Source organism: Oncorhynchus masou, chromosome 6, assembly GCF_036934945.1.
Source record: "Oncorhynchus masou masou isolate Uvic2021 chromosome 6, UVic_Omas_1.1, whole genome shotgun sequence".
In the NCBI taxonomy this organism is placed as follows: Eukaryota; Metazoa; Chordata; class Actinopteri; order Salmoniformes; family Salmonidae; genus Oncorhynchus; species Oncorhynchus masou.
Window position 1 is genome coordinate 59,004,893 of NC_088217.1, and position 18,430 is coordinate 59,023,322.

Consider the following 18,430-nt stretch of genomic DNA (forward strand, 5'->3'; position numbering starts at 1 on the left):
CCAAAATACAACACCCATTGTAACTTGTACAATAACTGTTTGCTACCTTCTTGCTTCTTTTCCTTGGACTTCCGGCTCTTCTTCTTGAGGGAGAGCTTGCCAAGGGCGCTCCTGGCACCGGCTGTGGCCTTGCTGTTCTCCACGGCAGCATTGTTGGGGGAGGAGTAAACCTCCACACTGAGGGACAGCAGCATGCGTCCCCGGTAGAAGATGCCCTCGCTCAGACCTTCGTTCAGAACCTGGTGGATGTCGCCCAGGGCAGAGTTCTGGGGGGAGCCATACAGGTTGATCCAGGACGGGCCAAAGGTAGGGTTGAACCCTGGAGAGGATGGAAAGGATGAACCCAGGGAGACCACACCAGAGAGAGGGGAAGGATAATGTCATTACTGAGAGATACAGTATAATTGACAGATGGATGTTTACATCAAATTTGTAATAGACAGGACCAAAGACGGTAACACCTCCTACAAATACCATCTCCATAATGCATTATAAGTGCATTAATGTTATGAGCTATGCATAATGCAATATAATACACAGCATAATAATACTGTAATGTAATTATATCATACAGCATTATGAAGAGGCAAAATGTTGCCTAATTAACATTGTAATACATATTTGTTGACGAAGAGGGTGGAATGTGAATTCATAAAAAATCCTACAATGTGATTTTCTGGATGTTTTTTTCTCATTTTGTCTGTCATAGTTGAAGTGTACCTATGATGAAAATTACAGGCCTCTCTCATCTTTTTAAGTGGGAGAACTTGCACAATTGGTGGCTGACTAAATACTTTCTTGCCCCACTGTACATGGGTGGAAATGGGGGGGGAACCGGGTTCCTGGAGTGAAATCCCAGGGAGAACCCAGGGAAATCCTTTTGTCATGCAAAAATAAATGGCCATTTTACATTGAATTCAATTAGTGAAATAATTTTGATTCGTAAGAATTGGTTCCCAGAGTATTTTTTTTCCATTTCCACCCCTGATGATACATCTTTATCACCAGTTATAAACACCCGTGTTGTGCATGCATAGCATTATGCATAATACAATATAAATGTGCATTATAAAGAAGTTATTATAAGGTATTACTTAAGACAATTCCTATATTTTTATAGTGAATCCCTTCCCCCAAGAAAAACCTGTATCATTCTGTCGATAGTAGCTTTGGACCGCAACATGGATCTTGACAAGACATTGAGCTTAGATGTATCATAGTTGTGCGAGGCTCCAGTGCCTGGCGTCTGAAATCAATGCAGACCTAAAGTATACCGTTTCACCCCAAAAACCTTTCCTGTCAACAAAGGCATATTCATAATCTCCAAGAACAATACTTACCACCAGGCAACATGTTAAACTCTGACTAATTAGATACATTTAGATTATAGAAGTTGTATCAAAACATGCTTAGTACTGTTAGAAAGGTAAGAACTGTGGGATTCTGATACAAGTGTCACCCACAACTTGACTATTACAGAGCCAGAGCAACAGCAGGCAAAGAAAAGCTTCTTTTTTTTACATTTTATTTAAAAAATATATTTTGTTATTTTGTCCCCACGTTGGGGAATAAAATATTTGAAAGTCTAGGTTTTAAATAAAATATCTCACTAATTTAGGGTGACCACATTTAAAAAATACCCAAATCGTGTATCCAACATGAATCATTTTCAGACGCAGCACACCCCCTTTGGAAGATGCATAAAATGCAGACATATATTGCAACGTCTGCCTATGCCCAAACATAGTAAATCATTTTTTTTAAATAATAGACACCCTCAAACCCCAAATAAGGCATACCAAATTTCAAAATGATAATTCTTCACGTTTTGCTGTGAAACATCCAAACTACATCTGCATGCCAATCATTTGATCTCAATAATTTTTATGGGAAAATGTATTTAGATCTTCTTGAATTACTGTTTTGTAAACCAATTAGAGCAGATGGTGTTAACAAACTATATAGCCTTTATGTATGTTGTTTAATTTGAAGCACATTCTGCCTAGCGGCGCACGCTACTGAGTTTTGGACGCACACCAATCATTTTTTGACTATTCGGCTAACCATCCTAAAATATTATTAGAAATGAGGTGGTGTTTTTGATGTAACAGTAAGGCTATGCTATTATATCTGTTTCTGTTATGTAGAATACTAATAATGATTATGTGAACTTCCAAGACATTGATTCAGCTTTGATCTAACTTTACTAAATGAGCACCATTGTGAGGATGCAGTGCGCTCCAGCAGCATTACACCCCTGCAGCACTACACCCCTGCTCCTACTGCACCAAACAAGCTAATTGATGAGCACCAAGTACTAATATCTTGCCTTGCGCAAAATGTGGTGATACAGAAACGAGAGACCACGTGTGGCTGTTTTATGAAAATCTGGGAATATTTAGCCAAGGAAATATTTCTGGTTGGTCTCAGGGAATGTAACAGTTAGGAATGGGGACGTTCAAAATTGAGTAAAGTAGCAGCAAATATGTTGAATGAGCAACTACTGAGCATGGAGAGCCTCACAAGTTTGACAAAATTAACTTGTCTTTCAGTCTAAAATGTACTTACTTTGGTAGCTCTTAGTCAGAAGTTCACTTTTTGTAAGAAGTTAGGAAGTTAGGACAGCTAACTGTCCTCTCCAAATTGTGCTGGAATTTCAACCTGGACTCAGGGTTAGGTAACATAGTAAACTATGGAATAACATATATGGAATCATGTAGTAACCAAAAAAGTGTTAAACAAATCAAAATATATTTTATATTTCAGATTCGTCAAAGTAGCCACCCTTTGCTTTGATGTCCAGCTTTGCACACTCTTGTCATTCTCTCAACCAGCTTCATGGGATAGTCACTTGGAGTGCATTTCAATGAACAGGTGTGCCTTGTTAAAACTTAATTTGTGGAATTTCTTTCCTCCTTCATGCGTTTGAGCCAATCAGTTGTGTTGTGACAAGGTCGGGGTGGTATACAGATGATAGTCCTATTTGGTTAAAGACCAAGTCCATATTATGGCAAGAACAGCTCAAATATGCAAAGAGAAACGACAGTCCATCATTACTTTAACATATAAAGTTCAGTCAATACGGATAATTTCAAGAACTTTGTGCAGTTTAAAAGAAAACAAAGCGCTATGAAGAAACTGGCTCTGGGAAGACCCAGAGTTACCTCTACTGCAGAGGATAAGTTCATTAGAGTTAACTGCACCTCCGACTGCAGTCAAAATAAATGCTTCACAGATTTCAAGTAACAGACACATCTCAACATCAACTGTTCAGAGATTGCGTGAAGCAGGCCTTCATGGTCGAATTGCTGCAAAGAAACAACTAATAAAGGACACCAATAAGAAGAAGAGACTTGCTTGGGCCAAGAAACATGAGCAATGGACATTATACCGGTGGAATTCTGTCGTTTGGTCTGATGATTCTAAATTTGAGGATTTTGGTTCCAACCGCCGCGTCTTTGTGAGATGCAGAGTAGATGAACAGATGATCTCTGCCTGTGTGGTTCGCACCGTGAGGCATGGAGGAGGAGGTGTGAAGGTTTGGGGGTGCATTGCTGATGACACTGTGTGATTTGTTTACAATTCAAGGTACACTTAACCAGCATGGCTACAACATCATTCTGTAGCAATACACCATCCCATCTGGTTTGCTCTTAGTCGGACTTTCATTTGTTGTTGTTTTTTCAACAGGACAATGACCCAACCCACCTCCGTGCTGTGTAAGGGCTATTTGACCAAGAAAGAGAGTGATGGAGGGGCTGCATCAGATGACCTGGCCTTCACAATCATCCGACCTCAAAACAAATCAGATGATTTGGGATGAGTTGGACTGCAGAGTGAACGAAAAGCAGCAAACAAGTGCTCAGCATATGTGGGAACTCCTTCAAGACTGTTGGAAAAGCATTCCTCATGAAGCTGGTTGAGAGAATGCCAAGAGTGTGTAAAGCTGTCATTAAGGCAAAGGGTGGCTACTTTGAAGAATCTCAAATATAAAATATATTTTGATTTGTTTCACACTTTTGTGTTACTACATGATTCCATATGTGTTAGTTCATAGTTTTGATGTCTTCACTATTATTCTACAATGTAGAAAATAGTAAAAAGAATAATAAAGAAAAATCCTGGGATGAGTAGGTGTGTCTAAACTTTTTACTGGTACTGTATATATTTTCATAATGAGACAGGTTGAAATGTCTGACTGAAATACCAACCTGGACTCAGGGGTAAATGTAACATAGTAAAAGTAAATCTATGGCATAAATAGACAGGTTGGAATGTCTGACTTAAATACAATGTATTCATTGTCCATCAACCATTTCATATGACATGTTATGAATTACAATTTGTACGATATATTACGAAGTTCAATTGGAACAATATGTTACGAATTGCAATTTTACAATATGTACCATTCTCTAAGGCCCGGTCACCTTGGTTACTGTTGCAACCTCGGTCAACATTATCCCGGGAAGCCCATATCCCCATATGAACCACTGGCAAAATCCCATTGATCTCAAACTGTGTTTTAATACACAATTAAATTAAACACTACCCCTTCAGGAGACTCTCGGATAATCAGGAGACTCTCGGATATGTTGTGGTGGACTGTCATTACAATTGCTTCATGGGATCCTGGTTAAAACCACTAAAAGTATAAGCCGTTGGAGGAGGGGTGGGGTACTAAGCTAACATACAGTATGGAATTGTTTTAAAGTTGGCCATACCATGGATCATTTAGCTATTTGATTTAGAATTTTAGGACCCCTTTAGGTATTAAACAAAAATATTTGATAAAATATTGAATTTGGCTCTTTACTACTGTGGCCCATAGAAACATATTGAATAGCACATTCATAAATGGGGAAAAAATAATAATACGAAATAAGGGTTTGAAGTGTCCTATATCTAGGAGATCTAAGAAAGTTCAGGTAATATTTTTGCTTTTTTGGAAACATATTTAACCCCATATTTACCTCCATAATGTCATTCCTTTGTATGTGTTACCTTCAGATGAGTCTTGTGACACTTGTGTGGTTCGTAGAGCCAAATCCGTTCGGATGTTAAGGACGTTTTTGTGAGAAGACCGATTTTCGGGATGTCTCATGGTCTGACAATCACTGCTGTAGCTCAGCCACCTTCCACCGCAGGCGCAAGGAAGACATAGGCGGATGCGGTGGATTGCCAATGGAAAAACCCTGACATCTATAGCTTAAACTGACAGATTTTGATTGGGATTTTTTTAAATGTTACTTAGATTGATGTACGCGTGGATTTTAAATGAAGGACTTTAATTGCAGGTTGTAGTGTGGCTAGCCACTGGATGGCTCTGAATGCACTGTCTGCATGCAGCCAAAGTTACTAACCACTTTTGGAGCTAACTGGGCCTCTCAAATCGTATCCTAATATATCGACAGCAGATAAGAGTTGTATTCATAACATGAATAACTTAGCTAATTTACATTTTTTTTAAATAAGTTATATTAACTGGCTAGCTAGCTAGTGTTAGCAACATTGGGTGGTCAATAAGACTGAAAGCTAGCTAACGATGTAACAAAAGTATAATTTCGGATTCTAAAAAATATTCCATCAACAGGCTCTGTTTTTCAGGAATCCCAATAGCATGTACCCCTGGTGCACTGTTTTATTATTTAGCCATTTAAACAATTCGTTTTTGGATGAAAATGTATCAATGCTTGCAATGCCCTCAATGGCTTCCATGCGTTTAAAATGTATGCTTGTCCAAGGTGTCAGACTCAACAACAGTTGATTGGTTGCCTCAAAGCTGTACAGAATCTATTGGTAAATAGCCCACCCATTTTCACCTACCTCATCCCCACAGTTTTTATTTATTTACTTTTCTGCTCTTTTGCACACCAATATCTCTACCTGTACATGATCATTTATCATTCCAGTGTTAATCTGCAATATTGTAATTATTTGCCTACCTCCTCATGCCTTTTGCACACATTGTATATAGACTCCCCTTTTTTTCTACTGTGTTATTGACTTGTTAATTGTTTACTCCATGTGTAACTCTGTGTTGTCTGTTCACACTGCTATGCTTTATCTTGGCCAGGTCGCAGTTGTAAATGAGAACTTGTTCTCAACTAGCCTACCTGGTTAAATAAAGGTGAAATAAAAAAATAAAAAAAAATTCTGGGGCGCCGCTTAGCAAAGGGTAAATCATCATTCTAAAAGGATTGTAGATTTTTTTAAGAGGGAAAAAAGTTATATCTTTTAACGAATGGTGGCCCTCTAAACATTCACGGTTCCCATAGGTGTAGGGGTTGTACAACGAGCCATGGCTTCATTTTTCGTATTACAGGAATTACAGTACATAGAAGAAAAGCTAAAGTCGTAACCTTTTCACTGATGTAATCAGATCTCATGTCTAATTCCCAGTGCGTCCACTAACCGCAGTAGCAGATCACATGACGTGACTTGGCCACTTGAAACCAGATATTTCTGGTTTGATCTGGTTTGGGTAGCGAACTGAACTGATTTTCAAGCCTTGACAACTTAAAACTGCCTGGTGGTAAGTATTGTTCCTAGAGATTATGGATATGCCTTTGTTGAAGGGATTTTTGGGGGGATGAAACCGTTCACACTTTAGGCCTGTATTGATTTAAGACGGCAGGCACTGGAACCTCACGCAACTAGGATCCATCGAAGCCCAAAGTCCCATTAAGATCCTAGTTGTGGTCAGGATCCAACTTGTGGTCAGAAGCTATGTCGATAGTAGTCTGCTAAAGGGAGAGTTTAGGTCTTCTGCTGCAGATGCTACCATTTCTGTTGGGGTTGGAGATTTGCTGCATGTCAAGAAAGTGTGTCCCCACTGCCACATCGCCAATGTTGGCATCATCCAGGATCTGCACTTTGATTCGCCGGGCAAGGGGAGGAAACTGCTCGATGAAAGAGATCTGCTCATTCCACTCAGGAGTGTTGGTGTTGGACTCCACTGATGTCTCACCCTTTAATAAAAAGCAGTATTTATCAATTGAAGCAGTCCATTGATAAATTCACATACTGTAGGACTTACAGTTAAATTATAAAAATCAGGCTAATTGTATTTTAGATAAAGGTTAATTATTTGATTTAACAAACTCCCAAAAGCCGGAGAGCGGTTAAGTGCTATTGTAATCCTATCCCTAGTCTTACAGTACATCAAGAGAAGGAATGCAGTAAAGGAAATATAGGGTTGTGCTGTGATGTGAATGAGGTGACAAGGCAGCCACAGTGACACACTCCATTTGTTTGGAAACAGTGGTGTGTTTGCCATTACCTTACCAGGAAAGACAGAGTGTACTGTACAAATAAAGGGACCACAGCCCAGTAAACAAATAGTGGGTGTATTGTAAGAGTGAGTGTTGTTGGGAGTTGAGGCATAGAAACAAAAGAATATCACAGGGAGGACATAGATGGCTTGTATGAGACCAGGCGGGTAGAGGTGAGATGAAAAATAAGGAAGAGACATCCCATATTAAAAAATATTACAATTTACTCTATAATACTGCTGTACTTACTAGAGAAGTATGTAGTATAGAGTAGAATACTATACTACACACTGTAGTGTCCCTCGTTCATGTGTAGCACTTACTATTGACAAATTGGATCCTGGTCTGGTTAAGTGTGCAACGCCCATCAATGTTGGCTCAATAACCAATTTTTTTTGTTTAACATTGTTATCAGGAAATATTCCAAAAGTATAGAAAAATCAGCTCTTGTGCTGAGACTCCTTTATGTTTAATTAGGCAGGCCAGTTAAGAACAAATTCTTATTTACATTGAAAACCTACCCCGGCCAAACCCTAATCCGGACGACGCTGGGCCAATTGTGCGCAGCCCTATGGGACTCCCAATCATGTCCGGTTGTGATACAACCTGGAATTGAACCAGGGTCTATAGTGACGCCTCTAGCACTGAGATACAGTGCCTTAGACTGCTGCGCCACTCAGGGCCCTAATTATAGCCCCATTTCAAGGCTTTGTTGTCTAGCTAAGATTCTTGAATCATTGGTAAATTAACAACTTTTCTCTTTTCTAACTGAGAAATGTATCTTGAATGTAAACCAATCATGGTTTAGGTATTAGGCATAGCACTATTACAGCAATCACTTTAGTTGCTAATTATCTTGTCAATGCTTTAGACACTAAAATGAAATGTGCTGCTTTTTTTGTGGACCTGTCAAAATCTTTTGATACTATTGAACATTTTTATTAAATAAGTTGTCCTCGATAGGCCTGAGCTCTGATGCCTGTTCATGGTTTCATGATTATCTTAGTGACAGAACTCACGCCATCGTGATTGATGGGGTTAAAGGAAAACTCCACCCAAAAACAATCTTTTTCTATTTCTTTTGAAAACTTGATTGCTGACAAGCAAAACATTTTGGGACTATGTCAACAATGGTCTAATGAAACAAATTCCAGAAGATCGTTTTGAGTGGAATCTTCCTTTAAGTCCAAATTTCTTGAAGTAAGTAAAGGTGTTTCGTGGGGTTGAAACTAGGACTTCTTCTTTTCATTTTTTATATAAATGCTATTGGAATGCAATCAAAATGTAATTTAATCTATATGCAGATGACACTATTATGTACGCAATTTCCCTAACTGCTGACCTGGCTGTGACAAGACTACAGTCTGATTTTTCAGTTGTGCAGGAAGTCCTTACTGATTTAAAACTCGTACTTAATACGTGCAAAACAAATATGTTGTTTTCAAGTTCATGTAAGATTCAGCTGGATTACATCTTTACTCATCGGATGGTTCTTTAATCGAACGAGTCCCTGCATACAAATGCCTTGGTATGTAGAATGACAATGATTTATTGTTTAAAAAAAACTTACGTCTGACCTTGTTTAGAAACTAATATTTAAAGTGGCTTTTTGTTTTTTTTACAGAAACAGATCTGGTCTCTTTCTAAGCAGTAGGAAGCAGATTATTCAGTCAATCTTTCTACCTGTTCTTGATTATGGTGATACTATTTATCAAAGTGCAGCTGCTTTTAATCGTAAACACTTGGCTGCCGTTTTATCACAGGAGATTGTTAGACAGGAGACAGCCTAGTGCTTAGAGCGTTGGGCCAGTTACCGAAAGGCTGCTAGATCGAATCCCTGAGCTGACAAGGTAAACATCTGCTGTTCTGCCCCTGAACAAGGCAGTTAACTGTTCCTAGGCTGTCATTGTAAATAAGAATTTGTTCTTAATTGACTTGCCTAGTTCAATAAAAAAAATGTAATAAAAAATTGACACCCTGTCAAAATAAAGGTTAAATAAAAAATACAAAAATAAAAACTATAGAATGTTGCAGTATATTGTAGAATTTCCACACACAAAAAATCACAGTAGAAAGATTACTACAGTAATGTCCATAACCTACTAAAATTAGCTATTTTAGTATTTCTCCAGTAGGTTTCCTGAAGGAGAAAGCCTCCACTTCCATGTCACATATAATAAAACAAAAACACTGCAGTAAATACTACAGTATACTACAGTCCGCAAAAACACTACATTACACTATAGTATATACTACAGTTCTTTTATTTATTTATTGTATTATTTATACTATAGTTAACTGTTAAATGTTAAATGTAAATAGTACAGTATACTACAAAACATTACATTACACTATAGTATATACTACAGTGATTTATTTTATTTATTTATTATTTATACTATAGTTAACTGTTATCTGTAATTACTACAGTACACTACAAAAACACTACATTAATTACTATAGTATACTTTGCAGTTTTATTTTATTTATTTATACTACAGTAAAGTTACCAAAAACACTACCATGACTCCCTGGTTAAATAAAGGTTAAAAAATAATAATTGTATACTACAGTATTTTGTCATGTGAACTGGCACAACAAAGAAAACCCTGCACTAACGACTGAATACACAAAACCAACTAAACCATTTAATAGACTATTTGTTATATGAATGCGATCGAAATCGGTTTGATATACCTTATTTCTAGCATATATCCAACAGATTCGGGTCAATTCCATTTAAATTCAGTCAATTCAGGAAGTAAATTTTCCTCATCACAAATATGGAATTAGAATTTCAGTTTACTTCCTGAATTAACTGAATTAAAATGGAGTTAATCAAAGCCTTGTTATTCAACATTAAAAGAACCTGCACCTGTACCTGTTGGCCTGCGAATGTGACCTGCACATAAGGGTCAATGAAGACCTTCTTGTCCCCCATCATCTTAGAGAAGCTACCCAGGAAGCCCGCGCTCATACTGGGTAAACCTTCTGCCTTGTAGATCTTCACCAGGAACTTAGCCCAGGGCCTCTCCATTGGCATTCTCTTGGGCAAGAGCAGGTTCCTACACAGAGAGGAAAGCAACAATAGCCCAATTTCAATTCAAATCAGTACAACTTAACTTATCCCCTCAGAGGCAATTAAGAAAGGCAAATTCAGGAATAGTGAGCATCAATATTCTTGTTGTTGTTGAATGAATGAACAATAGGGTCAGAACAAAAATAAAACGGGAAATCAGCCAATGATTTCAAGCAAAAAACACAGCAAAAAAAGAAATATCACTTTTTCAGGACCCTGTCTTTCAAAGATTATCTGAATAACTTCACAGATCTTCATTGTAAAGGGTTTAAACACTGTTTGCTTGTTCAATGAACCACAAATAATTAATGAACATGCACCCGTGGAACGGTCGTTAAGACACTAACAGCTTACAGACGGTAGGCAATTAAGGTCATAGTTATGAAAACTTAGGACACTAAAGAGACCTTTCTACTGACTGAAAAACACCAAAAGAAAGATGGCCACGGTCCCTGCTCATCTGCGTGAATGTGCCTTAGGCATGCTGCAAGGAGGCAGGAGTACTGCAGATGTGGCCAGGGCAATAAATTGCAATGTCCGAACTGTGAGATGCCTAAGACAGCGCTACAGGGAGACAGGATGGACAGCTTATCGTCCTCGCAGTGGCAGACCACGTGTAACAACACCTGCACAGGATCGGTACATCCGAACATCACACCTGCGGGACAGGTACAGGATGGTAACAACAACTGCCCGAGTTACACCAGAAACACACAATCCCTCCATCAGTGCTCAGACTGTCATAGGCTGAGAGAGGCTGGGCCGAGGGCTTGTATGCCTATTGTAAGGCAGGTCCTCACAAGACATCACCGGCAACAACGTCGCCTATGGGCACAAACCCAACGTCACTGGACCAGACATGACTGGCAAAAAGTGCTCTTCACTGATGAGTCGCGGTTTTGTCTCACCAGGGGTGAAGGACGGATTTGCGTTTATCGTCAAAGGAATGAGCGTTACACCGAGGCCTGTACTCTGGAGAGGGATCGATTTGGAGGTGGAGGGTCCGTCATGTTCTGGGGCATTGTGTCACAGCATCATTGGACTGAGCTTGTTGTCATTGCAGACAATCTCAACGCTGTGCATTACAGTGAAGACATCCTCCTCTCTCTTGTGGTACCCTTCCTGCAGGCTCATCCTGACATGACCCTCCAGCATGACAATGCCACCAGCCATACTGCTCGTTCTGTGCGTGATTTCCTGCAAGACAGAAATGTCAGTGTTCTGCCATTGCCAGCGAACAGCCCAGTTCTCAATCCCATTGAGTACGTCTGGGACCTGTTGGATCGGAGGGTGAGTGCTAGGGCCATTCCTCCCAGAAATGTCCAGGAACTTGCAGGTGCCTTGGTGGTTGAGTGGGGTAACATCTCACAGCAAGAACTGGCAGATCTGGTGCAGTCCATGAGGAGGAGATGCACTGCAGTACTTAATGCAGCTGGAGGCCACACCAGATACTGACTGTTACTTTTGATTTTGTTCAGGGACACATTATTCCATTTCTGTTAGTCACATCTGTGGAACTTGTGCAGTTTATGTCGCAGTTGTTGAATCTTGTTCTGTTCATACAAATATTTACACATATTAAGTTTGCTGAAAATAAACGCAGTTGACAGTGACGGGACGTTTTTTTTTTTGCTGAGTTTAGCTTAAAGTGAGTTATAAACACCACCCACCAAGGAGTAGTCTCCATGGCTAATAAAATGTTTTTGTCTTTTGTCATTTGTCTTAGGAGGCATATGACTTACGTCTCAATGTCATTGTTCTGACTGCCTAAAGGAGACAAACTGGGCATTCCCATTGCGTCTCCTTTCATCACAACACTCAAGGTGCACTTCACGAAACCTTTTATCCCTGTCCGGGTGTCACTGGGATCAGTAAGGGGAGCCCATTTCTGGTAGAACCTGTGCTCTGTTGCGACAGAAAGAGAGACTTCTTTATGAGTAAAAAAATACAATGGCTGATATTTCTATTGAATAGTGATGTCAAAATGAATAACTATCCCAACTCCCTAAAATTCCAATATTCAATGAATAAGGACTATTCCATTTAACCTTTAAATCATAGTCTTATAAGGGCACCACAAAGTTTATCTTCCCTTTTATACACGATTCCAAGTTTTTGTGTCATATCCTGTTTACCTTGCTGACTGTACACAGTGCTGATGTCAATTTTGAAGGTGCCGATAAGTGTCATCATTAATCCCAGCATCTTTTTGTGAACAACCTATGTGGTAAAACAAAGGCTCAGTATATCCAAGGATAACATTACATTATCTTAACTGATCCGGTGAGCCCAGGACATTATGTATCACACCACATGATCCTGTGGTTCCAGTGTGCAAATGCAGGACAAAGATACCTCCTTTCACTTTACACTGATATACAGTGCCTTGCGAAAGTATTCGGCCCCCTTGAACTTTGCGACCTTTTGCCACATTTCAGGCTTCAAACATAAAGATATAAAACTGTATTTTTTTGTGAAGAATCAACAACAAGTGGGACACAATCATGAAGTGGAACGACATTTATTGGATATTTCAAACTTTTTTAACAAATTAAAAACGGAAAAATTGGGCGTGCAAAATTATTCAGCCCCTTTACTTTCAGTGCAGCAAACTCTCTCCAGAAGTTCAGTGAGGATCTCTGAATGATCCAATGTTGACCTAAATGACGAATGATGATAAATACAATCCACCTGTGTGTAATCAAGTCTCCGTATAAATGCACCTGCACTGTGATAGTCTCAGAGGTCCGTTAAAAGCGCAGAGAGCATCATGAAGAACAAGGAACACAACAGGCAGGTCCGAGATACTGTTGTGAAGAAGTTTAAAGCCGGATTTGGATACAAAAAGATTTCCCAAGCTTTAAATATCCCAAGGAGCACTGTGCAAGCGATAATATTGAAATGGAAGTAGTATCAGAACACTGCAAATCTACCAAGACCTGGCCGTCCCTCTAAACTTTCAGCTCATACAAGGAGAAGACTGATCAGAGATGCAGCCAAGAGGCCCATGATCACTCTGGATGAACTGCAGAGATCTACAGCTGAGGTGGGAGACTCTGTCCATAGGACAACAATCAGTCGTATATTGCACAAATCTGGCCTTTATGGAAGAGTGGCAAGAAGAAAGCCATTTCTTAAAGATATCCATTAAAAGTGTCGTTTAAGGTTTGCCACAAGCCACCTGGGAGACACACCAAACATGTGGAAGAAGGTGCTCTGGTCAGATGAAACCAAAATTGAACTTTTTGGCAACAATGCAAAACATTATGTTTGGCGTAAAAGCAACACAGCTCATCACCCTGACCACACCATACCCACAGTCAAACATGGTTGTGGCAGCATCATGGTTTGGGCCTGCTTTTCTTCAGCAGGGACAGGGAAGATGGTTAAAATTGATGGGAAAATGGATGGAGCCAAATACAGGACCATTCTGGAAGAAAACCTGATGGAGTCTGCAAAAGACCTGAGACTGGGACGGAGATTTGTCTTCCAACAAGACAATGATCCAAAACATAAAGCAAAATCTACAATGGAATGGTTCAAAAATAAACATATCCAGGTGTTAGAATGGTCCAGGCCTGAGTCAAAGTCCAGGCCTGAATCCAATCGAGAATCTGTGGAAAGAACTGAAAACTGCTGTTCACAAATGCTCTCCATCCAACCTCACTGAGCTCGAGCTGTTTTGCAAGGAGGAATGGGAAAAAATTTCAGTCTCTCGATGTGCAAAACTGATAGAGACATACCCCAAGCGACTTACAGCTGTAATCGCAGCAAAAGGTGGCGCTACAAAGTATTAACTTAAGGGGCTGAATAATTTGGCACGCCCAATTTTTCAGTTTTTGATTTGTTAAAAAAGTTTAAAATATCCAATAAATGTCATTCCACTTCATGATTGTGTCCCACTTGTTGTTGATTCTTCACAAAAAAATACAGTTTTATATCTTTATGTTTGAAGCCTGAAATGTGGCAAAAGGTCGCAAAGTTCAAGGGGGCCGAATACTTTCGCAAGGCACTGTATATTGAATCAAATTCTGATTATCAAAAATGTCAAGTCGAGACATACAAGTAACTAATTTTACAACTTACCGTTATCTCAATAACTTTATCAAACAGAACATCTTGTGTCTCCTGGAACTCAAACATGAAGTTCTGAGAGAGGAAAGAAACATTGAAGTAACATGTGGGAAATTGAAACTTTAAGTAAAGAGTCTCTTGGATACCACCACATATAAAGTAAATTATCTTATTCGATTACACTCAACATCATATGTATTTGGACAGTGAAGTAAACATTTTTTATTTGTCTCTATACTCCAGCATTTTGGATTTTGGATCAAATGTTGCATACGAGGGTATTATTTGAGGGTATTTTCACACATATCGGTTTTACTGTTTAGAAATGAAAGCATTATCTAGTCCCCCCATTTGAAGAAGTCATAAGTATTTGCAATTTGTTTTAGTTGTGTTTTAGGTTATGTTTTTCCCAATAGGAGCTGATCTGTGAATAATGACTGGAGTCATTTTCTTTCTAAGTTTGGTAGATAAGATGTTTCTGAACACAAATTAATCCTGATAATGTCATGATTAAGAAAAATCATGAATGAATCATGAATAATAATGACAGGGGAGTTTAGCATTTGGTGAATTTGTGCCTATGTAACTTTCTCACTCATCCCTATTCACAGTTCATTCATGATTATCCATAATCATGGTAGCACTAGTATCCAAATTAATTTAGAAGTGTTCAGAAAAATCTTCTAATCTTACTTACAATAAAAGTGACTCCAAAATGACAAAATACATTATTCACCATTCAGTTCCTATTGAGCAAAACATTATCTGGTGAAAAAGATATGCATGAAAAAACCCTCAAATAAAAGGTGACATTCTGAAATGTCGCCTCATATGAAATTTTTGATTTCAAATTAAAAATGCTGGAGTATAAAGACAAATTTAACATTTTAGCTTCACTGTCCAAATACAAATGGTGTTGAGTATATATTCTACACCCCTGAGACTCAGGGTTAAATAGCCCACCTCATTGTAGAATGGACAGTTGGTGGACTTCTGTGTAGCGGTTTTCTTCTTCACTTCTCCCACTCTGATGTACACGGCTGGGTTTATGTTCACGCCCACCAGTTTCTGGGCCTCCAATACATTCACATTAATCTGAGAGAAAGAACGAAAGAGACTTTAAGGTGCTGGTCTTGAAATTACGTTTTTCATGGGACAAATAATGGTGTGATCATAAAGATTAGATGGACCCAACTTTGTCCCGCTTTAAATTAAGTGCAATTCATGAAGGCCTTATCAAGCATTAATAAAGGCTTCAAAATCACTATATTATTGTGTCACAAATCATCTAGAACTGTATGTCATGCTCTATCAAGGATTCATAAATGTGCCATAACTGTGACATAACCACCAATGTCAAATGTGACATAACCCACTATGTCAAATATTACATAAACCAGTGCTTTTTAAAGGGTGACATAAGCATCTCTTAATAATGGTGTTAGGGGAAACTTTTCATTTGCCTTCTCCTCCATAACTTTCATCACTCACCTGGAAGCTCTGTACTCGAGGTGTGGCGGCAAGCACATGCTTTGAAAGAGGTCTGCAACGACTAAAACACAGACAACTCAGCATAAAAATATAATCGTGACTAAAAATTCCTCTACAGAAACAAGAGACAAAAAACACCTTAAAAGGGCAGTGAACATTATGTTGGCAGACTCCATGTCTGATATATCATAATCGTCATCATCCTCGTCATCGTCTTCATCATCCTCGTCCCCGGTTTTGACCAGACCACGCCCTAATTTCCTGGTCTCTCGGTCGAGTTTCTCGGGTCGCAGACCCTGTTTTAACCTGAGAGTCAGAGTATCATCATTTGGATCATTGTCATATGAAATACAATAAGAAATACAAATACTGGTGTCTGGACAAATAAACAAAATGTTGAACACTTGAGAAATCGTCCACAGAAACATTCCATATGACTGGAGTTCACTGAATGTGATCTTATCTCAGAATGGCATCAATCAATCAAATTTGAGCACTTCTCAATAATCTCTCAATTATAGTGTCTAGGACTTACCTAGGTTCAGCAAAACCTGAGTTTCTGATAAAAAGACCTGAGCTGAGAAAGGGGGAAAGGAGAGAAAATGAGAAGAGAGTTTGATATGTGACTTGAAGATTTTTGTTTTAAATATAATGATATATTAATTCATCAACATTAGGAAGAATATAACAACGTCGGTGAGAATGCAATCTGTTATCAGATATAGACAAATATGGTGGATGAAATGGGGCAGTATTCTACATACTATTCTTTCACTCACTCATCATTGTCTTCCACATTGAGGAATTCCTCACCCTCCCATCCACCGGCAGCACCTTGCACAGGGTGGTATCGTACGTCCAGCTCAATGTATATCTGAACATATGAAGTATATAAAAAGTGCCTTTATAGATAAATAAACCTGTGTGCGTGTGTGTGTGTGTGTGTGTTTATATATATACATATATATATATATATATATATATATATATATATATATATATATATATATATATATATATATGTACCAGGATCATACATTTAAAAATGCATTCCGCAGTAAAGTGGAGGTTCATTCTCGGTGTCCTCCCTGCAGAAGCCTCAACTGGGGTATGTGTTTGACTTACATTTGTCTGGCTGTGGTTGCTGTCTGTCAGTGGCTCTCGGAGTATCAGTCTCCCAGAGGTCACCACATGCTGAAGACTGATGATTAATTTACCCAGGAGCCTGAGGGAGACATCACGGTCAAACAGTGTTCGATCACCCCTCCATATATGCATATTATATATATCAATTGAATTAAACAATAGATTAAATTCAGCATTTTTCTTTTGTTGGGATTTATTTTTCCTCTCAGTGAAGAAAGGTTGGTCACAAACTCTACATACTGTAAGGTTGACAGGTTGGACTGCGGAGAGGTTTACTTGTGTGAGGTGCCGAGGAGACAAAAAGCTGGTTACTCCTCCTTAAAACTCTCCTCATGTCCATATAGATGTGTAAAGTGTGCACTGGACAAAAACTGTTCTGTTCTTCATCCAGAGAGGAGAAAGGAGCCGGGTAAAAAGGAGCCGGGTAAAAAGCATTCTATTCTGAAGCAATTGTAGGACCGGCTGTAGGGTAACCTGCAGGTACAAGTCATGAACTGCATGCAGCTCACACACTTCTTGATTTGCAGAAGTAAGGGCAAGTAGCAAAGCAGTTTTGAAAGAGAGGCACTCACGCTTTCCATCGGTTCTCAAGGCTGGTATGAAATATTGTAGCTTAGAGCACAATAGACAGGGGTGTGTGCTTAGTCCCTTCCTATACTGCTGTACTCCTTGTTTACACATGACTGCGTGGCCAAGCACGACTCCAATATCTTCATTAAGTTTGCTGACAACACAACGGTGGTAGGCCTGATAACCGACACCGTTGAGACAGCCTATAGGGAGGAGGTCAGAGACATGTCCCTGTGGTGCCAGGACAACAACCTCTCCCTCAATGTGATCAAGACAAAGGAAATGATCACGGACTACAGAAAAAGGAGGGCCGAGCACGCCCCCATTCTCAGCGACGGGGCTGTAGCGGAGCAGGTTGAGAGTTTCAAATTCCTTGGTATCCACATCACCAACAAACTATCATTGTCCAAACATACCAAGACAGTAGTGAAGAGGGCACAGCAACCCCTATTCCCCCTCAGGAGACTTAAAATATTTGGCATGGGTCCTCAGATCGTCAAAAAGTTATACAGCTGCACCATCGAGAGCATCCTGACTGGTTGCATCACCGCCTCAAAGTGCTACAGAGGGTACTGCATAGGGCCCAGTACATCACTGGGGCCAAGCTTCCTGCAATTTAGGACCTCTATACCAGGTGGTGTCAGAGGAAGGCCCAAACATTTTTCAAACTCTGGTCACCCAAGTCATAGACTGTTTTCTCCGCTACCGCATGGCAAGCGGTACAAGAGCATGAAGTCTCGGTCCAAAAGGCGCCTTAACAGCTTCTACCCCGAAGCCATAGACTACTGAACAGCTA

At 39.4% G+C, this 18,430-nt stretch overlaps 1 protein-coding gene and 1 non-coding gene across 2 annotated transcripts in view; one reads left to right on the plus strand and one right to left on the minus strand.

Moving 5' to 3' along the window:
* Positions 1–18,430, minus strand: part of fer1l4 (fer-1 like family member 4) — a 113,288-nt gene that overhangs the window by 73,712 nt on the left and 21,146 nt on the right. The window contains exons 4-15 of the mRNA XM_064969262.1: positions 17,044–17,143; positions 16,698–16,792; positions 16,454–16,495; positions 16,057–16,224; positions 15,919–15,979; positions 15,391–15,522; positions 14,440–14,502; positions 12,489–12,573; positions 12,096–12,258; positions 10,156–10,339; positions 6,785–6,971; positions 47–319 (exon numbers count right to left, since the gene is read on the minus strand). Of these exons, the coding sequence (XP_064825334.1) occupies positions 47–319; positions 6,785–6,971; positions 10,156–10,339; positions 12,096–12,258; positions 12,489–12,573; positions 14,440–14,502; positions 15,391–15,522; positions 15,919–15,979; positions 16,057–16,224; positions 16,454–16,495; positions 16,698–16,792; positions 17,044–17,143 (1,553 nt within the window). The remainder of the gene's footprint in view (positions 1–46; positions 320–6,784; positions 6,972–10,155; positions 10,340–12,095; positions 12,259–12,488; positions 12,574–14,439; positions 14,503–15,390; positions 15,523–15,918; positions 15,980–16,056; positions 16,225–16,453; positions 16,496–16,697; positions 16,793–17,043; positions 17,144–18,430) is intronic.
* On the plus strand, positions 9,378–9,432 carry LOC135542821 (U7 small nuclear RNA). Its single transcript, XR_010456142.1, has one exon. It is a non-coding gene; the product is annotated as a U7 small nuclear RNA (small nuclear RNA).